The 26860-nt window shown below is 42.5% G+C and overlaps 2 protein-coding genes across 2 annotated transcripts in view; both read right to left on the reverse strand.

Moving 5' to 3' along the window:
* pnpla2 (patatin-like phospholipase domain containing 2) overlaps positions 1-9920 on the reverse strand; it is a 59155-nt gene extending 49235 nt beyond the window's left edge. The window contains exon 1 of the mRNA XM_060838767.1: positions 9623-9920. Within this exon, the coding sequence (XP_060694750.1) occupies positions 9623-9815 (193 nt within the window). The 5' untranslated portion in view covers positions 9816-9920. The remainder of the gene's footprint in view (positions 1-9622) is intronic.
* Positions 9921-17862: 7942 nt separating this feature from the next.
* On the reverse strand, positions 17863-26325 carry LOC132824373 (large ribosomal subunit protein P2-like). The gene is made up of 5 exons (XM_060838768.1): positions 26216-26325; positions 24524-24647; positions 24390-24438; positions 19329-19415; positions 17863-17975 (listed from the first exon to the last, which is right to left on the reverse strand). Exons 2-5 carry the CDS (start codon positions 24644-24646, stop codon positions 17899-17901), a joined length of 336 nt encoding a protein of 111 aa, XP_060694751.1. The 5' UTR covers position 24647; positions 26216-26325; the 3' UTR covers positions 17863-17898.
* Between the last annotated feature and the right edge of the window lie 535 nt (positions 26326-26860).

Below are 26860 nucleotides of genomic sequence, written 5' to 3' on the forward strand. Positions count from 1 at the left end.
AGGGTTACCTCAGAGTCTTGATCCAATGGGCCAATGGGCTGAGGAGTGGCAGATGGAGTTTAATTTAGATAAATGTGAGGTGCTGCATTTTTGGAAAGCAAATCTTAGCAGGATTTATACATTTAATGGTAAGGTCCTAGGGAGTGTTGCTGAACAAAGAAACCTTGAAGTGCAGGTTCATTGAAAGTAGTCGAAGGTAGATAGGATAGTGAAGGCAGCGTTTTCCTTCACTGGTCAGATTATTGAGTATAGGAGGTGGGAGGTCATGTTGTGGCTGTACAGGACATTGGTTAGGCCACTTTTGGAATATTGCATGCAGTTCTGGTCTCCTTCCTATTGGGAAGATGTTGTGAAACTTGAAAGGGTTCAGAAAAGATTTACAAGGATGTTGCCAGGGTTGGAGGATTAGAGCTATAGGAGAGGCTGAAACGTTTGGGGTTAGTTTCCCTAGAACATCAGAGGCTAAGGAGTGACCTCAGACGTTTATAAAATCATGAGCAGCATGTATAGGAAAAATAGACTTGTTTCCCTGGGGTGTACGAGTCCAGAGCTAGAGGACATAGGTTTAAGGTTAGAGGGGAAAGATATAAAAAAGGGACCCAAGTGACAACATTTTTACACAATAAAAGGTGGTACGTGTATGGAATGAGCTGCCAGAGGAAGTGGTGGAGGCTGGTACAATTACAACATTTAAAAGGCATCTGGATGTGTATATGAATAGGAAAGGTTGAGAGGAAAATGGGCCAAATGCTGACAAATGGGATTAAATTAGGTTAGGATGTCTGGTTGGCATGCACAAGTTGGACCAAAGGGTCTGTTTCCATGTTGTACATCTCTATGACTTTATGTATACCAACACAACGTAGATCTGTAAGTCATTTAGCATTGGCCTATAAATGGATCTCTTCAGAAAATAATTTGCTGCTTTTTTGTTTGTCTGTTGGACTAGTGGATAAAGTACAAAATTCACTGGTTGATGCAATGTACAGGGACTGAATATTTCCCCAGGTTTGTAAAATTACTGGGAAGCTCGGAATCACGAGGGCACTGTGAACAGTAGACAATTTATCCAGTTCTTTCCAGAAACATGCATGAACAATGGTCACTTAAAAATGTTTTGTTAAACAAAAAACAAAGGCTGATTTGACATGGATTTGAGAAATCTAGCATCACCTAAAACATCCATCCTCTCATGTTTATGCTACAAAATGCATTTGTCTGAAGATGAATAACAATTCTTTGATGCATTTTCTCTTGGATTATAGAAAATGGACTTGACAGAATAAATGGCAAGAGCTAGGTCAGAATTGCTGAGTCACCAAAGTCAAACTGAAAATGTCAAAGCATCTACAATTAGTTTCTAAAAGTCAGCACACACTGAACCAGGCCATGCAACACATGGGAACGGGAGGGAGGGAGGAATTAAATATTTTGAAAGCAATCAATCAAACCTAGAGAAAGCAAGTGATTGCATGATGCCTGCTAGTTTCATGGCATGCCATTACTCAGGTTGGCAGTTTACTTGTAGTCACATCTGTAATGCTGCATGGATGCATTATGATGCCCATAGGATAAACAGCCAAGTACAACCATAGAGATCCCCTCACTACAAAACTAAATGAGCAAATGAAATGATTACATTTCAGTGCCTGTTTAATCCCTCTTCCCTAAGCTGATAGTACTATGGTCCACTACATTAGAAATAGCAACTATATTAGCCGATTCTGCTGTAACGCACGTTTCCTCAGCCCAAATTGGCTGTAACACGATTGAAGAATTCAGACCATTATTTGTAGAACACAAACTTTCCTTACCTGTACTGGCTATAACGCAATCCCGGCCCCTTTATTTAAACGGCACTGCTAATACGCGATTTTCTTACAGTGCATGATTGCAGAGGAACGGAACTCGCGCGTTGTATCAGAACTGACTGTCATTCAAAAAGAGCGCAAAGCAGCAAACTTCATTGATTGCAGTATGCTTAGTGAAATGGGAGGAGAGGGACAGGAGATGAGGTTTAGGGAGAAAATTCCACATCCAGGCCTTGACATGCAGAAGCGTAACCACTAACTGTGGCTGAAAGATGGTTGAAAGAAGAAGTCCAGAATTCAATAATCGCAAGTACCAATGAACTGGAATTGGATGGTACAGTTGTTTTGAAAATCAGAATGAGAAAAAGTTTACTCAATCTGATCAGAGGTTTACTCTGAAAAATGCCCCAATGCACTTTGCATGCCCTGTGCTCTGTGAGCCTTTCCCTTTTTACAGAGCAGTTATTCAACAACAATCCATTTCTAGCAGAAAGTGAGGATTGCAGATGCTGGAGATCAGAGTTGAGGGTATGGTGTTGGAAAAGCACAGTAGTTCAGGAAACATCCGTGGAGCAGGAAGATCAACGTTGAGTATAAGCCCTTCATCAGGAATCAGGCTTGTGGGCTGGGAGCCTGAAATAAATTGGGTGGGGTGGGGGGAGGGGGGGGGGGGGTTGCGGGGTGATGGATGTGGTAAGAGGATGGGGGAGGAAGAGGTAAGGTAGCTGAGAATGCGATAGATAGATGACGGTGGGGAAGATGATGATGGGTGGGAGAGGAGGGCGGAGCAGATAGGTGGGAAAGGTGCCGAGTTGGAGGCTTGGGACTGGGATAATGTGGGGGAGGGGAAATGAGGAAACTGGAACCTTGCAATCACACAGGATCAATGTGGATTTCATTTCCCCTCCCCGCAAATTACCCCAATACCATGCCTCCAACTAGGCATGCCCGCCTGACCCGTCTATCCCCTTCCCCATCTATCCCATCCACCCTCCTCTCCAACCTATCACCTTCTCCACCGCCTTCATCTACCTTCTTCCCAGCCAGTCCCCCTCCTATTTATCTCTCAGCTCCACCCCACCCCCGTCCCCTGTGCCCCACAAGTCTCATTTCTGATGTAGGGCTTATGCCCGAAACATTGTTTCTCCTGTTCCTCGGATGCTGCCTGATCTGCTGTGCTTTTCCAGTACCACACTCTCAACAACAACCCTTTTCTATATTGCAGCTCAATTCTCCAAAACATCCAAAAGGAGCTCCACAAAAAAAAGTGATTATCAAACACATTTTGAGACTGAATCACACAATGAAATTCAGACAAGTGAGTCAAAGAGTAGGTTGTAAACTGCCTCTTGAAGACATGGTGAGAGTTGTGAAGGAGATGAGGTTTAGGGAGAAAATTCCACATCCAGGCCTTGACATGCAGAAGCGTAACCACTAACTGTGGCTGAAAGATGGTTGAAAGAAGAAGTCCAGAATTCAATTGCATACAGGAGTGTTGGAAGTTGAGGGATGACTTTATAAATCATGAGGGGCATGGATAGGGTGAATAGTTAAGGTCTTTTCCCCGGGGTAGGGGAGTCCAAAACTATAGGACATAAGTTTAAAGTGACAGTGGAAAGATTTAAAAGGGAACAGAGATGTAACCTTTTCAGGCAAAAGAGAGTACTGTAGATGCTGGAGATTAGAGTCAAGAGTGTGGTGCTGGAAACTTTTCATGCAGGGGGTGATGAGTGTATGGAATGAGCTGCCAGAGGAAGTGGTGGAGGCCAGTACAATTGCAACATTTAAAAAGAATCTGGATGGGTATATGAATAGGAAGTGTTTAGAGGAATATGAACCAAATGCTGGCAAATGGGACTGGATCAGTTTTGGATATCTGGTCGGCGTGCACAGGTTGGACCGAAGAGTGTGTTTCCGTGCTGTATGACTCTATGATGAGGTCCAGGCTTGCAAACTATATTTTTTACGAATAAGGGTCATTCTAAACAACATCATGACTGAATCAAATGAAACCGCGCTTCAATACACATTTTAGACTGTGGTACAAATCTCAAAATACACCTTTGTGCCTGTAAGAAGTACTGCCCATGTTTGGTTTCAGAGTGAGAATACAATCATGTAGTTAGCAGATACCTGTGAGATCAAAGGATCAAACTACACAACAAATTTTACAGGTAGCCATTCAAAACTGAAAAATATAGGTGCCGCCTAAAACCATAAGCTTGCAAATGTTGTATTTGAACAGAAAAGTAAAGCTACAAGGCATTCAGACAAGAGCACCTAGTCCCAGATCTACATTTGAATCAGAAAGCAAACTAGTAAAGCTAAAGAAGTGATAATACAGGATTATCTGATCCTGTTTGGGATTTGTCTGAAGTCCTGATCATGACGAGTGTCAGTATTCATTCTATTCACGTCACGCCACCTGGAATGACTGTGAATATCAATGACATTGTGACTGTAATGCTCAAGACTTCTGTGTCAGAGCTAGCCACACACTTCATGCAAAAAAATTATCAATACAACTGGGCCTTTTGCATCAGCCCAATAATGCCTTGGGTATGTCCAATCTAATCCAGTAAATTACTACGCGGTGTTGTTTTAACAATATCTCAAAATCCCTACTCAACACCATTGTGAGAGCACCATATTCAGGGAGCTAGATATTTCTCACTCAAAACCCATTCACTTACACAGAGTCAAAATTATTAACGCAACAAATGCATCCTTTTCAAGGACTCCTGTTTCAAATGCAAAACAACTGTGTTTCACTATTCCACCATTTCATATCAGTAGCACAGCCTCTGCTACTTTTTCCTTATAGTAAATTCCCTTCACTGACCTACATTAGTTTCGATAGCTTCAAAAATGACTTCAAAGCACATCATTTGGACAAATGATAAAGGTGTAGTGATTGTAACAAGGTCAGCCTGCTGGACATCATGAAATAGGAGCTCCCTCATATTGGGGCTGTTAACCTGGTTAATTCAGGCTGATGGATGAACAGGGATGTGTCAGAAATACTGACACTGACAGCTAATTCTGAAGAGACAGTACGAAAGTCAAGGATTGTTCAGATGTAAATAAAGGGTGACTTGGTGAAGGGATACCCGAGTTATTTCAAGAGGCGCATTCAAGAAATTTCCCACAGGTCTAGTTTCCCCAATGAGAAGCTTTTGGGGAGCGGAAATGAAAATGTTCTACTTAAAATGTGTTTTCTTGTCATGAGACCTAAAAATCGCCAGCTCATGATTCAGCTGGCCACTAGCTGACAATGCACAAGTTGCAAAATGTTATTTAATCTACATTTTTATTTAGCTGAATATGCTGAAATCCATCTGATATAAATGTTTTGACTATTAAAAATTGTAGGAGTAGCTAAATCGTACTGAATACTTATGATAAGGGAAAAGTTATAATATGGCCTTGTTAGAGTTCTGTAAACAGATTAACAGTCTCTCAATTTCCTCTACACAGCAAAGGTCCACTAATTTTGAACCAGACTAAAAATGTTGCCATACTAAGAAATTCCTTATTATATGTCTGGAAAACAGCTTAACAGGATTTCTACATGCTGCAAATTTAAATCCATGAATCCAAGCAAACTGATTTCCTCAAAAACATTCATTCACTGTTGAATCCATGGCTTTGTACCCTGCAAATGATTACACTTCACCATTTTAAAAACAGACCGAAGGTGCTGTATAAATAGGCTTTCCTTTAGCAATACAATGGGTAATGAACATGCTGCCACACTATAATTATACAGTACCCTAACGATCAAAGGTTTGTTAAAAACACTGAACAAGTGGAGAACTGAAAGCATTCACAAAAGTCGAAAAGGAGAAGGTTGAGTAATATTTTTCCAAAACAGGATGAAGGACAATTCAACTGTGGACTAAGTTATCAGTCAAGGTCAATATAAAGTGTCAAGAGTCAACTGACAGTTCAACAGAGAGATGCAGAGCTCATGTGGCAGAGTGGTAATGTCACTACCTCCTGGCCAGAAGGTTCAGATCCCACCTGCCCAAATATGTCTCATAACAAGTCTGAACAGGTTGATTAAAATATATAAATAGAGAAGAAATGGGGGATATTGTGATGCAAAGTGATCGTATTCGCCAGTATTAATGAGGAGACCATGTAATCTGGTCCACCATATCACACCTTATCATCATTTACCCACACATTTAATTTTATAAGGAATATGAATCACTTTGCTTAAAAGCCGCTGAACTTGTCTTGAACTGTTAAAAAGACCCAGCAACTACAGCCTTTTGCAAATCTCCATTGTTTGTGTAAATTGCTGCCTGATTACACTCCTGAATGGTCTAGCTTATATTTTTAAGATTATGTCCCCTTGTTAAGGATTCTACCATAGGAAATGGATTTCTTTGGCATTTCTGTGGTCACAAACACAAGATCATATGGAAACTAAAGAGCATGAAAGCATGGGAAGGGTTAAAACATGAAAACCACTGGCAACCTGTGATCTGTGGAAGGCAGGATGGGGTAAGAACACCAATTAGCAGAGTAAGGTTAAGGCTGAAAGGTCACTATGGCGAGATGAGATAACAGTTAGTAAAGGTAGTCTCCCTGTTAAGTGTCATTATGACAAAATTGGGACCATAAACATTTGGGACATGACATTAAATATCTAATTAATAGTTAGTAGATTCAGCTTGAAACAGGAGACGATTGTAATAGATGGAATAGCTAAATATCTAGTCTGGAATGGAAAATCACTGTAGCAGAGATGATAATAAATATCTAACTGTGACATTATAAATAACATTAAGTAGAATGTATAACTGAAGAGATAATGGGAACTAACATCACTGGTTTATTGTGTAGCTAGAGTAAAGTACTTTGATTAATATAGTTGGACATGCTGATAAGCTAACAGAAACATGATATAAAAAATATAAAGAACCACGGACATGGACATTTGAGAATCTGCTTTCTCCGTGCCACAGTTTTTTGTTTGCAAATAAAAGACCTACTTCTTGAAGAACTCTGCGTCTCCTGATGACTCTCTACATTTTCTTCACCATAATCAGCCTCAGAACAAAAGGAGTTAACCATTTAGGATTACAATTTTGAAAATGTCTTAATTCCAATACCATTTTCTTTGAACTTCTCAGTTTGAGAACACTATGAACGTTCAGTTGTTGAGCAACATCAAAACAGAAAATAATAAAACGTTTTGGCTAGAATAGTGCAGCAAGTTAGATTTCTGGTGGAAGATATGGTCTAGTTGAATAGTGGAGAAAATTGTTAGGAGCAAATAGCCTATTCCTGTCTGTAGTCCTTATGACCTCCGTATGACCCTTGAATCCCTTAACATTGTAAAGACTTATTTTTTATTCATTTATGGCCTATGAATGTCACTGGCTGGACCAGCATTTATCACCCATTCCTAATCACCCTTGAGAAGGTGGTGGATTAGATCACCACTCAGTCTTCAAGTCACATTAATGCAACCTCTTAATAATTTAAACCTTTATGCCATACCATTTTGCTTGTGCACTTACACTCTATTCCTAAAATCATGACATCCTTCCTGATGTAGTTTGCCAAAATTGAATACTGCAAGGAGACCTGCCTCCTTGCTGAAAATGTGTTGCTGGAAAAGCGCAGCAGGTCAGGCAGCATCCAAGGAGCAGGAGAATCGACGTTGCCTGACCTGCTGCGCTTTTCCAATAACACATTTTCAGCTCTGATCACCAGCATCTGCAGTCCTCACTTTCTCCTAGCAGACCTGCCTCCTTGGTCCACCTAAGGCTACTAACAACGGAATCAGAGAACCTAGTTGTGATTTCAGAAGATTTGTCACTCAGGTAGAGGTTCAGATTGTAACTTTGCTCGCTGAGCTGCTAGGTTTGTTCTCAGACACCAGGTTAGGTAACATCATCAGTGAGCCTCCGATGAAGCACTGATGTTCTGTTCCACTTTCTGTATATGTAAGGATACACATAGACAAAGAAGGTCACCACTTCAACTGGGACACACATCCACCCTAGGGCAGGTTAAACAGAGATAAGGACAGGAATTTCTAGAGGTATGGCATCCCAACCGGAACTCCATCAATAAACGCATCGATTTGGACCCCATTGACCAACCTCCTAGAAAAAGATCCGGAAATGATATCACCCATCTTAACAGACCAAGACTCAGAAATAGAAAGCAGGACAGAACACCAGCGCTTCCCTGATGTTACCTAGCATGGTGTCAAAACACCCGAGAACAAACCTACCAGTTCAGTGAGCAAACTCACAACTAGAGAACTTATTTTCCCTTTTTATTCCAACCCCCTTGAATAACCATAAATCAACACTGTCACAATAAATCATTTATGAACTACCATGAAAAGAGATGTACATTTAAACAAGACAAAACATGCAAAAAACACTGCAGCCATGATGCTATCAATGACTGTTGATCATTCCTGGCTCAAACAACAGCTACTACGACAAATCCAGAACTTGAGAATATCTGTTTCCCACTAGCTGACCAGTCATTACATCTTGCCTATTAGTTGTACTATTAAGCTAATTGATTAACAACATTTCTCTGCACTGTGACAGGACTTCAGCCTTTTAATTTTGCACTTCTGCAGATCTACCTCAATAATAACACTGGCTATATATAATGAGACCATAAATCATGTATACGCTGCAAAACTAGACTTGATACAGTGTAAGAAATCTGTAACTCAGTCAAGATGTATGTGAATTCAGGGCAATTGGACTCAGGCAACACACAGATCCAAGATCTCGCTGAATGCCCCAACAAGTCACTGACTGGCCCGTTTCTATGTAAACTATAAGGACAAACCTCAGCCTGATTAAGGAAGTCACGAAGACATTAAAGTTTCCTTATAACTTCACAGCCGTCATTCTATACATTTCAACAATTTGTTAAGGGTAAACATTACTTATCATAATCACGTTTACATTAATAGACCGAAATGGTCCCAATACACAAAGGGCAGTTAGAAAAATATCTCAGTGTCAAAGAACTCTCCAAAACACCTCCTTCAACAACACAATGTTTAATTTTGTCTACCCCAATGCCTCGGCACGGTGGCTCAGTGGTTAGCACTGCGCCAGGGACCGAAGTTCGATTCCAGGCTCGGGTGACTGTGTGGAGTTTGTACATTCTCCCACAGCCCAAAGATGTGCAGGTTAGAGGTGAACTGGCCAAGCTCAACCGCCTATAGTGTTCAGGGATGTGTGGGCTTGGCGCATTGTAGACTGACAGGGGAATAGGTCTGGGTGGGTTACACTTCGGAGGGTCGGTGTGGACTTGTTGGGCCGAAGGGCCTGTTTCTACACTATAGGGATTCTAATTCTTTTTTTTAAAAAAAAAGCAAGATGGACAGAGCGGATCATCCGGCCATTTCTGCAGCCGGTGGTTGTGGGATCTTACTGTGCGCTGATTGTTTGCTGGAGATGACAGCTGCCTCCGCTTCAAAAGGAGCGTCGCAAGTGACCCGTCTTGATGAAAGGCGCTACCTTCAGCAGGTGTTGTTGTTGCATTGCTTTCCTCCCTGGTCCGAACAGCTTCCTTGTTAGAGTGGTGCTGGAAAAGCTCGGCAGGTCAGGCAGAATCCGAGGAGTTGCTGTGCTTTTCCAGCACCACTCTAACCTAGAATCTGGTTTCCAGCGTCTGCAGTCCTTGTTTTTTAACCGAACAGCTTCCTCCCTACGGGGCTCTGGCTCTCGGGGATGAGAGCGTCGTTGTGTCTTCGGGCTGATTTTCCTTTTGCTGGGTTTGATTTGGGGGGTGGGAAGGAAGCGAGGACTTACCGAGACAGGCTCCGCTGACCAGCGCACAGGCGGTCAGCGCTCCGGCCGACGCGCCGTAGATGTTGCTGGCGTTGTGGACCAGCTGGGGAGCGTGTTCACACAGGCAGCTGGCCACCCCGATGTGGTAAATGCCCAGGAAGCCGCAGCCGGCGAACGAGATGCTCCAGGAGGCCGAGTCTTCCGCAGGCAGCATCTCCCTCAAAATAAAACAACAGCGTACACCTTTTCCCTCCCCCCTCCCAGCGAGACTGGGAACCACTGCGCTTCACATTTTCCAGCTGCTCCCCTCCTTCCTTGTCTTTCCTGTTTTCTTCTGGTCTCTCTCCCCGCTTCCAATCAGCTCCACCGTACACCCGGACCGACAGCCGCTTCTCCACCAATCACTGCCCGCACCCCGGCAACGCCTCTCAGTCAACAACAACTTGCATTTACATAGCGCTTGGAGCGTAACATGCTGATCGTATACGTCACATCGCAGCAGTACTACAGAATATTATTTTGCTTTATTCATTCACGGGATAAGGGTGTCACTGGCCAGGGCAGCATTTATTGCCCATCCTTAATTGGCCAGCGTCAACCACATTGCTGTGGGTCTGGAGTCACATGTAAAGCAGAGCAGCTAAGAACAGCAGTTTCCTTCCCCCTTCCCCCGGACATTAGTCAACCAAATAGGTGTTTCTGACAGTCCACAATGGTCATTATTAGACTCTTAATCCCTGATATTTATTGAATTCAAATTCCACAATCTGCCTCAGCAAGATTTAAGCCCATCCACAAGACATTACTTGCATTTCTGGATTAACAACTGAAAATATGTTTTCAGATTTCTCCAGTTTCCTCATTTCCCCTCCCCCCACCTTGTCTCAGTCCCAACCCTCGAACTCAGCACCACCTTCCTAACATGCAATCTTCTTCCTGACCTCTCCGCCCCCACCACCCCCTCCGGCATATCACCCTCACCTTAACCTCCTTCCACCTATCGCATTTCCAATGCTCCTCCCCCAAGTCCCTCCTCCCTACCTTTTATCTTAGCCTGCTTGGCACACCTTCCACATTCCTGAAGAAGGGCTCATGCCCGAAACGTCAATTCACCTGCTCCTTGGATGCTGCCTGACTTGCTGTGCTTTTCCAGCAACACATTTTCAGCTCTGATCTCCAGCATCTGCAGTCCTCACTTTCTCCTTTCTGGATTAACAGTCAAATAATACCATTAGGCCATCTCCTCTCACACATTCAGGGGTATTATAAAGCAGAATTAATATCTAAACGGGGGAGTCGGATGTTTATCATCTTTAAGTGTGTCTGGACAAAGCAACTGAACAGAAAAACAAAATGGCAAGGAACGAGCAGATTTTTCTTGTGTGGATCTAACAAGCCAAGTGAACTCCTTGTGTGCTGTGACTATTCTATGGCCAAAAGTATGGGTAGACTTTAAGGTTGAAAGGGGAAAGTGGGGAGGAGGTATATTCCAGAGTTTAGGGTGCAGGAGTCCAAGATAGGAACAGATTAAAACCAGAAGTGGTCAAGAGCTTAAAATTAATGTACAGATAGCTCCCAAAGCAATCAATAAAGTTATTGCGAAGTCCTGATTTCATCTGTGCAGGTCATAGCATACTTTTGTCCAACCCGTTTAATGCGAAACTTAACATCTAATACATGGTTCATTTTTAAATTGCCATTCCTTCCTTGGTCTGTCATACACACATTTCCTCCCGTGAAGGTGCTGACATTGAGAGAAGTACAGTTGCGTCCAAAAGGTTAGTTCCACAGTTCATAACATCATTCCAGCTGCTCAATGTTAATGCCAGTTGCAAAGTAAGCGATGACTCAGGTATTGCAGTTGGACTGACAGCAAGTTAAGTGTTCAACCACCATTCCCACCACACTGACAACAACTTCCAGAAGCCACATGTGTGCAGAAGTCTAGAAGATATAAAACTATGCATCTCCCCTGCGTGCAATCAATTAGGAATCTATGAATTCCCTCCCACCTATGTGTGCAAATAAAGTATTGGCAAACCTGCGAGTTGTAACTACCCAACAACCATTTGAGAATACTAGATGGGACAATTCTGGAACCTTGTACATCTCCTGCCCTGGACTTTCACTATTCCTCCATTCAGTCCAGTCATTCCCTCTCTGCACTCTGTTTTTCTCCTCATTAGATTAGATGATTAGATTCCCTACAGTATAGAAACAAGCCCTGCAACCCAACAAATCCACACCCTCCCTCCAAAGAGTAACCCACCCAGACCATTCAACTACCCTACATTTACTCCTGACTAATGCACCTAACCTAAACATCCCTGAACACTATGGGCAATTTAGCACAGCTAATTCACCTGACCTACACATTTTTGAATTGTGGGAGGAAACCAGTGCACCCAGAGGAAATCCATGCAGGCACAGGGACAATGTGCAAACTCCACACAATCGCCCATGGTGGGAATTGAACCTGGGTCCCTGGTGCTGTGAGCCACCGTGCCACCCAAAGAGCATTCGAAACTCTTCTTATTGAAGCTTTTATGCTATCACCTTCCTCTGGCTGAATGTCAAGACACACTGTAAGACACTTATCTTAAATGTCATACCCCAGTGTGTTTTTACTGTCAAGGTTAGGCAGAATTTAACATTTTGTGCATGCTTTGAAGTTAACAATTGTATTACAATATATCAAAATACTAATATGAGCTTGTTGGTTTTTGCTACTGAGAATTTTATCATCTCGGCAAATTAGGTAGGTATGGGAAATAATCAACACTGTGTAATATCACTCGTTTTGAAAAATTGCCTTAGTACTTGCCCATATTTGAGAAAATATGGTAGCTGGACTTCTAAATATTTTTCAAGTGACTGTATCAACATTTATCAGGCATTTCAGATGGTTCCATGGTCTTGACCCTCTCCATCCCAAATGTCCCCGAAAGCAGTGGTGAATTACTGCAATTCAGGTACTTTTAGACACACCCACACACACTACTGTTTAGGAGTTTCAGGGTTCTTTTCAAGCAACACTGAAGGAATTACATGATTTTTCTACTTCAGGATGGGGAATAGCTTGCAAGTGAACTTTCAAGTAGTAGCATTCCCATTTATTGGAGGCCCTTGTTCTTCTGGATGGCACTGGCAATTGGTTTGCAAAGTTTTATAGAAGGAATCTTAGGGAACCTGCTCTGCATCTTGACCTCTTGTCCATCAGTGGTAGAGTGAGTGAATGGTACTATGTTATTCCCCTGCGCCTAAGCAATATCAACAATACTTGATGTTATTAAAACTGGCCAGTGACTCAAAAGCTACTTGACTTTCATCTCCCACAGCTTTTTTTTAGCTAGGTGACCCATAACTCTGGCTTAACACTATTCCATTCGGTTATAAACACAACAAAGAAAACCAAAGTTTCAACACTGCATTGCAAGATTCAAATAGCATGCCAAATTTACACAAGACAAATCTTCCAAAATACATGACCAACAGAAAATAAGGGAAAAATAATATAACTGAGATCAAGAGAGCAAAGTAATTACCTACCAGTCTGCAAAATATACATTGAGGGACAAACCCTCAAAAACTTTCACATTGAAAGCAAGCTCTTCCCATGAATCTAAAAGCACAAACTTGACTCCATGAACTGTGATGTATGTTTGTAATACATTAATGCCATTTCGGAACTTAGATTCAAAAATTGAACGGAGAGAGATTTTAGTTTGAGAGGATGGCTTCTTAACAAGGATCAGAATGTGGTTTGGACCAGTGAACTTAAGTCAGCTTTTCAAACAAAGCATGGATTCAAGATAAATGATTTGAAGAGCCATCTGGAAGGTTAATTGAAATATTCTCAAAATTGAACTTGCAGGAAAAGAGATGACACGGGGCCACTCAGAAGTCAGAAGAATACACCACCAAAAAAAAGGGCAGGCTTTTGTGGAAGTCCTCAGGCTGGAATATAATCTTCTGTTTTTTTTAAGCATTCTTCAAACTCTCAAACATAGCTTTCAAAGGTTTAGAGGGAAACAAATTTGGACTGCATACATGTCTCAAGTACAGACAGAGGAAAGCATACATGCTGAAAATACTGAAAGTCACCAAAAGGGAACACATTTAACCTCATTGATTAGATATGAAATTAAAGAATGTACAATTGTTATTTGACTGGACTGTGTCTGTGAAAGATTGAATTATTTTTGCAGCTGAAGATCTTTTTAAAACTATCAAATGCAGAGTTTTATAGCATTTTCACAGGTAATGCACATTTGTTAAAGAATGCATAGAGTAGTTGTAAAACTAACAACTGAACCACAGCAACCAAATTTCAGGCCCAGTTTCACGCTGGAATCTTAATTGATGGTAATACAGTACAGGACAAGTGAGGTACCGTCACTTTCAGAAGACCTGACACAATGGTGTTAGCACTACTGCTCCACAGAAGTATCCAGCCAGACCAACTGAATTCTATCTCACTCAGGCATACAACCCAACTACTGTATAGCTATACAATGTACACCATAAGACATAGGAGCAGAAATTAGGTCATTTAGCCCGTTCTGTCATTCAACCATGGCTGATAAGCTTCTCAACCCCATTTTTCCTGTGACCTTTGATCCACTTGATACTCAAGAGCATATCTAACTCAGTCTTTATTATATCCAATGACCTGGTCTCCACAGCCTTTTGTGGCAATGAATTACATAGATTCACCACTGACTGAAGTAGTTTCTTCTTCTCTGTTCTGAAAGGTAAACAGCCTTTACTCTAAGGCTGGGTCTTTTGCATCCTGGTCTCTCTTGGGGGAGGGGAGGGCCGCCTTCCTAACCTGCAATCTTCTTCCTGACCTCTCCGCCCCCACTCTGGCCTATCACCCTCACCTTGACCTCCTTCCATCTGTCGCATTTCCAACACCCCTCCCCCAAGTCCCTCCTCCCTTTTATCTTAGCTTGCTGGACACACTTTCCTCATTCCTGAAGAAGGGCTCATGCCTGAAACGGCGATTCTCCTGCTCTTTGGATGCTGCCTGACCTGCTGTGTTTTTCCAGCAACACATTTTCCAGCCTTCATCAGGAATCCCTCTTTAAAAACCGAATAAGGGTTTTTGCCCAGAACCCAAATTTTGCCCAATTTTTCTGCTCCTCAGATACTGCCTGACCTGCTGTGCTTTTCCAGTACCACTCTAATCTCGACGTTTAAACAGGTGTCATGTTAGTGATTTTCCAGTCATTGAGGACCCTCCCTGATTCTAACAATTCCGAAAAGATCACCAGTATCTCTGAGAACTCTGAGGTGGAGCCCATCTGGTTCAGGTGATTTATTCAACTTCAGCCCATTCAGTTTTTCTAGCACCTTCTCCTTGGGGCTAGCCACCAGACTCAGCTCTGCCCCCAACAGGCCTTCCACAGTGAAGACTGATGTAGTTATTCAATTCCTCAGTCATTTCCTTGTTCCTCACTCCTATCTTGTGCCATTTTCCAACAGCCCAACATCCTCCTTTGACCGTTTCATGTCTAACAAAACTCTTAAATTGTCCACTATATCACTGGTTACATGCTCATATTTAAATCTTCTTCCTTTGTTGCCCACTTTTGGTCTTTGCAAGCTTCCCGGCCCTGATTTCCCACTGCCCTTCACCACATTATATGCTTTTATGCAATCCCTGACTTCCCTAGTCAGCCATGGTTGACTCATCCTCCCTATACCATGGTTTTTTTTCCTCACGAGGAAGCTCTCTGGAGCGATTCCCAAAATCTCCTGCCTTTCCAACTTGGCTCCTCTCCTAGTCAAATCTACCCAGTTCCTCCCCCCTACCCACCTCTGTAGCTGACTTTATTCACCTGAAATATCTTCACCTCCAATTCTATCCTCTCCCTCAAATTGCAGAACAAATTCAATATGATCATTGCCCCCTAAAGCGCTCTCATAAGGTTAGCCTCACACCACAACACTAATTTCAATATTGCTTGTTCCATGGTGGGCTCCACCACAAGCTGCTCCAAGAAGCCATCTTGTAGACTTTCCAATTCCTTTCCTCACAACCCAGAGCCCAGCTGATTTTCCCAGTCCACCTGCATATTGAAATCCCCCATGATGACTGCAACTTTGCCTTACCTATCTCCTGGCATATCTTGCACGCCAGCTCCTGACTATGGGTTGTAAAGCTGTATTTAATGCCCATGTATAGTTTTTTTTAAAAAATCTTTACAATTCCTCAATTCTGCACCATCTGACCATAGCTCTTAATAAGGCAACCCCATTCCCTTTGTTCACCAGCCTCTTTCTACTAAGTTTATTTCCCTTTAATATTCAGCTCCCAATCCTGATCCCCTTGCAGCCACATGTGTGATGCCCATCACATCATACTGCCAATTTCAATTTGTGTCACAAGCTCATTTACCTTAGCGCTTATACTGCATGCATTCATATAGAATGCCTTTAGTTTGGTACAAATGGTTCCTCTTTGTTATTTAAGAGTGTAATTGGAAGTTTTGATTGTTAGCCTTTTCCATACATGTCCTATTTGTGTATGCTGGAGATTTTAATAACCTCAAGTTCTGCACTCCCATTTCCTTCTCTAAATCCTATACCTCCTGCAGGATTGGGGCAGACACTTGTGAACTCCTCACAAATTCACCATCTATCAGTCTTTTCTTTGAGAACAGTTCCATTGTACAAAATAAAAATCACTATTCAGTGATTCATCACTTTGTAAGATCACAAATGCATAAATACACCCAAGCCCATCATCACTATTTAAAAGTGAAAAGTACATCCCTACTTTCTTTCAGCCCAATTCAATTCTTTTATTTTGCACCATTTCAAACTTAGATTGTTAAAAAGTAACACTGCTTGGGCTAGCTGAATTAATTTTCACAATGCCACCTCTTATCAGCAGCACTGCACTTATGTACAACATCTGTTCATTAAGATCAAGGACTCCAAGCAACATTCACATTTCTTGTTCCATCAGGTAGTCAAGGCAGATATAGAAGGTAGGGAAATCTTTAAAAGGCAGTAACCTATATGTACTTCAGATTAATAGGTCACTGAGAACCTGGTGGGAGGGGTTTGAATTTGCACTTCAACTAATATCTCCAAAGCCAGGTTCTCTCTGTTAGGACGATTCAAAATATAAGCTGTTTACTGAGTGAGAGTGAGAGTGAGAGTGAGAGTGAGAGTGAGAGTGAGAGTGAGAGTGAGAGTGAGAGTGAGAGTGAGAGTGAGAGTGAGAGTGAGAGTGAGAGTGAGAGTGAGAGTGAGAGTGAGAGGGAGAGTGAGAGTGAGAGTGAGAGTGAGAGTGAGAGTGAGAGGGAGAGTGAGAGGGAGAGTGAGAGGGAGAGTGAGAGGGAGAGAGAGAGGGAGAGAGAGAGGGAGAGAGAGAGGGAGAGAGAGAGGGAGAGAGAGAGGGAGAGAGAGAGGGAGAGAGAGAGGGAGAGAGAGAGGGAGAGAGAGAGGGAGAGAGAGAGAGAGAGAGAGAGACACAAAATACAGTGGTGTTTACAGCTCACTGGAGAAAGCACCTTCTGTCTATTGTTTTGTCTAGCTTTTTAGCCCCTCGCATCCCAGTGCTACATTCTTATTTGGTAAAACTCAGAATTTTCATGTGTGATTGGGTCTCACCTGATAACGTTCTATTACCTCAGTTTGAGCTACGTGTATCTAGACACGGCTCTAATGTCCTGTTATCTCTCACCCTCCCTGGGGCCTCTTCAGGCTATGCCATCAGCTTTTCAGTCTGTTCTTAGTGTAACATAATGGCTTACTGTTGTCTAGTGAAGCTAACAAGTTCCAGACTTGTTAATACTACCTTACGTGAGCACTACTAACAATAAAGTTTCTTACACTGCCTAACCTTAATAATGGATCCCAACACTCTCCCTCCCAAATATCAGTATTAAGTGGCAGCCACTTGAGTGAATAGTGAAGCTGAAGCCAACTACAGTACCTTTTTGTGCTGTCCAGCCACAACAAGCTTGACTGAATAGAAATTAATCCCAATACATTCAATGGGTTAGTATAAGAATTGTAAGGTCAAAGATGATGGTGAAAATATAGCTATGCTTTACATGCATTGTCTAAAACTAGAAGCATTAAGATCCTTCCTCTAACTTGGAAGAGGAGAGAAGAAAGGGGACAAAGGGAACAGCTTTTTTGGACAGCCAACATTCCCCCAAAACAAATCAACATTCAATTTTTGCTTTATTGCTCACTCGCTGGTTTGCACACAACCCATTTTAAATACCAACAACCATCCATTAGGACACAAGAGTTTATTTTAAAAAGTTTAGAATCTAGTCAAAGAGACCAAAGCCCATGTCATCATCTGATTCTTCAGATTCTTCTTTCTTCTCTTCTTTCTTTTCTTCAGCTGATTAAAACAAAATTAGACAGTTAAAACCAATCCATTCATTTCAACATGATCTTAAGTCAGTGAGGATTCAAATCAGCATAAACCCATAAAAGAAAATCAAGCCTCTGTTCAATCATTTTTTTGAATATGTTGAAACTATTCAGGTCAGCTGAGCCTTTGCTGGGCCAACTGATGTGTTGCAGGGGTATGTTACTAAGGACAGTCATGGTGATATCTTAAATGGCTGTGATGTTTAAGATGATTTGCAGCTCAGTTTGAGGCTCAGGTTGTAAGTTTGCTCACTGAGCTGCTAGGTTGGTTGTCAGGCATCTCATCACCACGCTAGGTAACATTTGTGAGCCTCCGGTGAAGTGCTGGTGTTCTGTCCTGCTTTCTATTTACACGGCTTGGCTTGTTAAGGTGGGTGATATCATTTCTGGTTCTTTTTCTCAAAAGGTTGTTAAATTGGGTCACAACACACTGCAGCACCCAGGAACTACGAGCAGAAAATACCTATACACTATATTCAAGAACCGGTACCCAATAAACAATCTACTGATTCTTGAACAACAAACCCAAACAAAATGACAACATGCTCAGAGACACAATCCACACCATATAAATATCTTACATGATTACCAGGCTACTCAGACCCCATGGCATCATGGTAGCCCACAAACCCACCAACACACTGAAGCAGTTACTCATGAACCTAAAGGTGCCTGTGCCAACAACCAGAAAAGTGAACATAATTTACAAAATACCCTGCAAGGACTGCAACAAACTACAATCAGAGACAGGCAGGAAACTAGCCGCCAGGACACAAACACCAACTCACCAAGAGACATGACCTACTACCACTAGTATCCATAAGGATAGACAAAGACCACCACTTCAACTGGGACAACACATCCATCTAGAACAGCCTAAACAGAGACATGCGCGGGAATTCCTAGAGACCCGGCATTCAAACCGGAACTCCATCAACAAACAGTGATTTGGACCCCATTTACCAACCTCTGAGAAAAAGAACAGGAAATGATATCATCCACCGTAACAGACCAAGACACAGAAACAGAAAGCAGAACAGAACACCAGTGCTTCACCAGAGGCTCACTGATGATGTTACAAATCTTCCAGCTCAGTGGGCCAACTCACAACTTGATCTTAAATAATTATTCTGAAGTGCCTCCAATTTCTATCTGTAACACTGGGTGTAACGAACAATTTAACACCTCTGCTTTATGATACTCAGCTTTGTGAAGCGAGCAAATGTATCAAATGCTGCACTTTAGTACTGGATCAGACACAAAAGTCACAATTTAAACCAGAAGTTAATACTATCCAAATAATGAGACATTGAGCACTTACCAACAGCTGCTGCAGCTGGAGCAGCACCACCTGTAGCACCAGCAGCGGCGACCCCACCAGCTGGGACACTTGCAAGTTTAGCATTGCCTAGATAGAAAATTCGTTAGTCAGAGTAACACTACATTATACTTTCCCCATCTCTACCACAGATTCCAAAATCCACATTTCCACAGGCATGCAAAGATAAGCTTGTCCCACAACCCACCACAGAATGAGGCATCAAGAGAAAGAGATTTGGGGAAAAAAAAAACTATTTTAAAAATCATTTGGGAGTGGGGAGGGTTGTGCGACGGCTACTTTCTCTGGACAGACGGGAATAGAAAATTTAGTTTTGTTGCCGTGACAACTTTGAGTAAAAAGTGAGGTCTGCAGATGCTGGAGATCAGAGCTGAAAAGTGTTGCTGGTTAAACGCAGCAGGTCAGGCAGCATCCAAGGTACAGGAAATTCACGTTTCGGGCAAAAGCTGATGATGAAGGGCTTTTGCCTGAAACGTCAAATTTCCTGTTCCTTGGATGTTGCCTGACCTACTGCGCTTTAACCAGCACCACATTTTCTGCTGTGACAACTTCCACTGCTTTTCAGGTATGTGGTTGGGGAGCAATAATAGAATTGACCTATACTCCCAGAGTCAACAAGAACAAAAGGAAGCACAATATAGAGGAACCTAGATTACCTGAATATCGGACTATCCAAAGGAGATTGAGGTCCCGATAGAAGCATTACATCAAGAGTTGTTTTGACCCAGATTGCGTATTTTGCTTACAGTGATTAAAAACTATCTTGGCTCATTGTTCTCAGCAGCATTTCAGTCTTGGAAATGGCTGACCTCCTGCCCACTATTCCACCCCCCACCTTCCATGGAGTTCTACACAGGGGTGACCCCTAAACCTCCCCTTTCCCCAGATAATCTCTCCAACATTGCCCTGTACAGGGCAGAGGTGGAACTTGTCAAAAAGTTGCAGTAAAAATGTTGCGCCTGTGTGCGCGCACACGCTCTAATTGGAGACTTACCCCACAAAGGCAGCAACAGTCTTACAGTTGGTGCCCACTCCGGCTGCTCCAATGTGGAGGGGGGGCTGACAGGTGTTGGGGGCAGTGGGGCCAGGGTCTCGCACTCGGTGTGCTGCAGTCTCCTCTCCTGAACAGGGAGTTGACTTAACAGAAAACTCCGAGACCCAGAGGAGAGGCATTGAATCGATTAACAAATAATCAATTATCTGAAATAAATTGCTCCCACCCATCTCAATCAGATAATCGAGGTTCCTCTGTACTGTGAAACAAGGCTTTGGCACCACAGAGGCAAGGAAGACTTTTTCTACTGGCTGATATTTCAAGATAACCATAGCCATTAGACAAGGCATTACCCACGGAGGACTGAGACGAGGAGAAATCTTTCAGCCCAGAGACCACAAATGTTGTGAATCCTCAATTCCAGACAGCTGTGGATGCTCAGTGGATGGGTATATTCACGACAGCGGAAAAGCAAATGGAAGCCACAATACTCAATAATATAGCTCGCATGATGTGCTGACTCCTGTTCTTATTTGGAGAGTTCTTACTTTTGGCATAACATTAAAATGTTCATGGAAAGTGGTTGTTCCTGTTTAGTTTTAAATCAAACAAACATCACCCATCACTGAACTCCATTATGGATTGCTTCCATTTGTAGCACCTATTTTACAGGTAAAGAATTTGAATATCCCATCAGATTTCCATTAATCCCTTTGCACATGTCATCCCAAATACCCTGTCTCATACTTTAGCTATACACTGAAACTTGAGTCCAAAAGATTAAAATAACATCTGTCCTCACATTAAACATCATTTAAGCCTTGGTATAGTAATAGCATACTTGCTTCTGAGACAGGACGTGAACATTATTCGCTTGACAGTCAACACAGCACCAAACGTGATGCATTTTGAAAGATAGATTAAACCAGGCTACAGTCTCCCCCTCAGGTAGAAAAAAATCCCAAGTATTTCACCAACAGCCATCTTTCTAATACCAGAGAAAACAGATCACCAGATCATCCTCAATTTGAGAGAAGCTTATTACATGCAAACTAACGATACTACATTACAGTGATGCAGTGGATTGGGTGTGAAGAGTTTAGCCATGTCAGAGGGTGTGAAAAGCACTTTCTGATTGAATAAGTTAAGAGACAATTATATATGACTAGTGCTTATTACAATGATATCCAAGGGAAAAACAATTGAGTGTTAGGTGTAGGGTTGCACACAACAGGAGAGTCAGCAAAAACAACAGATGCACAAACAAATATCCCCCAAAAGCAAAACTCCACAGTTAATGAAACCTAATCAAAGAACATCACGATTGAAAGAAAGGGAAAACAGGTCCAAAAATCATACAAACCTGATCAAATAATATGCCCTAGTGACATTGGCTCAGGATGTCAAAAGAACCCTCCAGCTCTGACTACTGCTATAGGATCTGTGCCCATCTGAGGGGACTGATGCAGCATTACTTAACACCTTTTGATTGATGCAGAACATCCACAAGTACTGAAGTTTCAGCTTAGATAGTATGCTTAAAGCTTGGGACTTAATCTGCACTGGAATCAAGAAAACAGCACATAACCAAGGCTGACTATTATCTCAAATTCTCAGTTGAGGTTTAAGCGGAAGTATCTCAAACACTACCTTCAACTATAAAAACATTTGTTTGTTAAAAAAAACTGAACATCTAAAGAGCAACACCTGCTCTAGTCTGAAAACTTTAAAACCTACATTTAGCTTTGAACGCCTAATTCCAGCATATCTTCAATCCCATAGACTTGTTGCAAAATTCAACACCTATGAGGTGCATCATCAAATGAGTTTTAACTTTCTCCCCATACAAAATATTCTGACCAAGGTCCATCATGTCACAGCAATCAGGCAGAATCAAATTTCAGTTCCTCTGACAAACCCACATCCATAGGTCACACCAGATAGATGGTGCAATTATGGTAACAATTGCAACCTCTCTTCCTGGGTGATGAGATCCAGCTCTTTGCCAATTGACAATAAAAATCTAAATCTAACCAAGACCTTGGTGACTTCCATTTCTTCATCACCTCTGGATATGCCAACAACAAACTGACCTAGCAATGAACACAAACATTTGACAATACTACTCCAAAAATCAGCTCAGCTTGCTACGTTCACTTTAACTTGCACAATGCACATTCTCGTCATAGCCATGGAATCAGCCTTACAAACCACACCTTGTGCTTCCTTCCAGATTTCTAGCTTTTAAGTATGCTGACCATTGTACACACCCTGACAAAATGATCAGAAATACGAACAAAACACTGCACACCCACTCAGATTGTTGAGTGTTTTATGCACACAGAATTCTCATGAATTAAAGCTTTTAGAGTCATACAACAGGTAACTCGTCCATGCTGACCATGCATCTTAAACTGAACTTGTCCATGTGCCCACGTTTGGCCCATAACCATCTAAACCTTTCCTATCCATATACCCATCCATATGTCTTATAAATCTTGCAATTGTATGCACCTTTCCATTTCCTCTGGCAGCTCCCTCCATGCATGCACCACCCAGTTGCCCCTCAGGTGCCTTTTAAATTTTTCCCCTCTGAATCCCTGGAATGAAACCTGAACTGGCAATCTTCTGAATTAACAGGAGTTCCACCAAGCCCTGGCACCGTGAAGTCCGAGAGAACAATAGCAACAGTTTGCATTAATGGAGCAGCTTTAACACAGTAAAGCATTCCATGGTGTTTAAGTTATGAGACAAAACTCGATATCCAATCATGAAGAAAATATCAGGGTAGCTTTTAAAGAAGCAGCCTAAAGAACAGAGAGGTAGAGGTCGAAAAACAAATTTCAGATTTATGGCCCTGGCAGCTGTAAACTTAGTTATCAATGGTGGAATGGTGAAACTTGAAGATGCTAGAATTGGAGTAACAACGATCTTGGAGGATGTTTTGGCTAGAGGCGGCTGAAGTTAGACACAGGACCCCTTCTTATGCCCAAAATGTTGAATTTTCCTGCTCCTCTGATGCTGCCTGACCTGCTGTGCTTTTCCAGCACCACACTCTTGACTAGCATCTACAGTACTCACTATCACCTGAAGTCAGGGGTGACTGAGGTCACAGAGGTACTTGAAAACGAGGCATAGAATTTTAATTTTGAATGTTTCCAAAATGAAAGCCAATGGAGATTGAAAACCAGAGCAAGTGACTGGAGAAATGAATTGGATGCAAGTTAGGAAAAACAAAAAAAAGAGTATCATATTGAACATGTTTAGCAGTATGTGGAGAAAAGAACAGAGTAAATGCTTCAAATAAGAGTCATCCTGAAATGTTAATTTTACTCTAACCTTAATTGACTTACAGTAGGGAAAGAATGAACCCCTTGGTTCATTAATGTCAAGATTACATCTACACTTTCACTGGTGACACAAAGATTTAATTATATTCTGTTTTACACCTTGGCAATCTTAGCGGTATATGCATTTGCTCAGCAACATACAGTGGCATGGTGACTCAGTGGTCAGTACTGCTGCCTCACAGCACCAGGGACCCACGTCCGATTTCAGCCCTGGGTAACCATCCGTGTGGGATTTGCACATTCTCTCACAGAGTCTGAATGGGTTTGCGCTGGGCGCTCTGGTTTCCACCCACAATCCAAAGATGTGCAAGTTAGGTGAATTGGCCATACCAAATTGCCTATAGTGTTCGGAGATGCAGGGGGTTATGTGCATTAGTCAGGGGTAAATGTAGAGTAATAGGGTAGGGGTGGGTTTGACTTCAGAGGGTCGGTGTGGACTTGTTGGGCCGACTGTAGCGATTCTATGGGATTCTGAAAATCTCAGACTCCACCACACCAATGATAAATGAATCTACTTTGGCAAGATCTACACATTTAAAACACATTTGGATAAGTACTTGTACAGGAAAGGTTTGAAGGGAAATGGGCCAGCAGTAGGCAGGTGGGACTAGTTTACTTTGGGATTATGTTATGCATAGATTGGTTGGACTGTAGGATCTGTTTCCTCGGTGTATGATTATGTTAAACAAGGTTACTTACCAGCAGCGATGACATCATCCACGTTCTTGCCTTTCAGCTCACTGATAACCTGAAATTCATTTATAATATGATCACCACCAGAAGAGTGAAAATTCAGCCAATCACAGCATGCTCAAACCCAGAGAAACTAATACCTTATTCAGCCGTTCATCATCAGCTTCAATACCAACACTGTCTAAAATCTTCTTAATGTCCTTTGAAGATGGTGAGGTATTGCCACCCAATACAGCAAGGAGATAAGCTGCGACGTAACGCATTCTAAAAAAAGGAAAGAATTTAGCTTCAGTTATCCTTGTATAGAAAAATTGCAAAACATTTGATTGCTATTCTGCAGAAGGCACAAACTCTTGATTTCTTACAGCATTGTAGTTTCCACAGTAGCTTTCTAAAACAAACTTTTTATCTATTTGTTAATCAATTTCTCTAATCCCTGGTCCAGATGGCGTTACAACTCCATGGCAATTAGTTGCCTTTAGCATTAACAAGACCACAGTGGACCCATACACATTTCCAGAAACGGGCATTGTCACAAAGCTCCACAATACACAAACAGCTAGTGGAACCTGAGGCATCATGTTTCTTTTCAGGCTAGTCTGTATTCTACAATCCTTGCCCAATGTCACTTTAGCTGACTGGTCCATTACATTAAATCCAAAACCACATTAAAGCATCATGAGAGAATTCTACCGGCTAGGCAAGTGACTTGGCAGCATTGGTTACCACTGCTGCCAAGAATTTGGCATCTCAACCAGTGTGAAAGGTCATAAAAGTAGGACAGATGGGTGAAATTTTCCCATTTAGATGCCAAAACACTGAAGGGTGCTCAAACGGTTTCCTCCTTCAGTCTGTATTTGTTTACTCTGAACATCAGGTGAAGTTATGCTGCTTATCAAACTGCCATCACTATGAGCAAAAAGTGAATGCAGGTCAATTACTGCTCGAACCTAGGAAATCTATCCAATAAATCATGGCTACAAAACAGACAATAATCAGGAATTTTGTTTGGCTGGGGTGGGTAAGAGAAAACTGACGAAGGAGCAGCATTCCAAAGGCTGGTACTGCCAAATAAACGTGCTGGACCACAACCGGGTGTTATGCGGTTTTTAACTTTATCAAACGCAGTCCAACACCTCTTTATCAAGGTAGATTAGAATTGTGGAACAATTGAGGTGGGGGAACCAAGTATAATAAGCCTAATAAACACTTTCACATCGTGCATGCGGACGTGTTAAATGGTTCTCTAGCAGGGATTTTATAAGGTGCGCATTTTGTTGTAAATTGCGTGACTTGCTTCATTATTGGTTACCCCGCAGCTCCTTTGACATCAGGTCCTGAAAGCCCCTGCAAAAATCAGGCACTTGCAAAACCAAATTTCTTGAAGCGCTTAAGAAATTGTGGGGTTGGACAGCAGCTTTTGCAACTTGCAGAACGTTTTGCAATACTTTTAAGCGCTCCTGAATGGATGTTTACTTCACTGGAGCGAACATATACAAAAACGTGAAAGAGATTCGTGCGCAAGGGCGGTAAGTATCGAAAAGGTGCTTTTGCAGGGCCAGCTCCTGGAGCAGACCCCGTGGCCCGCGCGCCATGGAACGCAGGCGCTGCTTACATTCCAAAAAGGAACGCGGCGGCGGCGCCGGCACAATCGAGCAGGCCCAAGGGCACGTGGAGACCGCGCGGCCTCCACTTCCGGCTGATCCCCGTTCCCTTCGGGTACGCGGCGGCCCTCCGCCGACAAGGCCTCGGCAGTGGAGGGATGAGGCTACCGCCGGGGCCACCGGTCTGAACTGACGAAAAGGACCGGGGGGAAATTGCGGTGAACTCACCTGACGGGCCGGCTGAGGCAGTCGGGAGCGGAGCAGGAGCAGGCCTGGCCTCGGGTCTCTCCTCACACACTGGGCGTCGGACGCTAAAAGAACGAGCCTCGTCCTGACGCTCAGACATAAAGGACATGCGCCGGCACGCCCCAATATCATTGGACACGCCCGAGCCAATAGAAACAGCCGCTTGAATAACCCTTCATCCCATTGGTCACAAGTTCTCGTCAGCTTTGTCAGGATGCAGAGTGGGTAAGACAGAGCAACGAGCTCTTGGAATCGTTTATTGTAGCAATAAAGGCTGCAGCAAGATACTGTAAACATGTATTTGGTATCTCTCTGTATGATTGACAACAGAGGGATACTTTTTGATTTGCCTGTCAGTGCAAATGGGAAATTCAGAAACTGCGGCCACAAGTAATATTCTTATAGCCCTGGTTAAAAATCACAACAACAGGTTATAGTCCAGTAGGTTTACTTAGAAGCACTAGCTTTCAGACCGCTGCTCCTTCATCCCTATTAGTTTTGCATGGCTGGATGAAGAACTGGTTGTCAAAGGTGAAAACGTGTTCAAGGATGAAGCGGATAAGTTGTAGGATGGTGCTCAGAGGTTGGCAGTTGTTGCGATACAGTCATCATGTGGGATGACGATGT

This window comes from Hemiscyllium ocellatum, chromosome 18 (genome assembly GCF_020745735.1).
Source record: "Hemiscyllium ocellatum isolate sHemOce1 chromosome 18, sHemOce1.pat.X.cur, whole genome shotgun sequence".
Lineage (NCBI taxonomy): Eukaryota > Metazoa > Chordata > Chondrichthyes > Orectolobiformes > Hemiscylliidae > Hemiscyllium > Hemiscyllium ocellatum.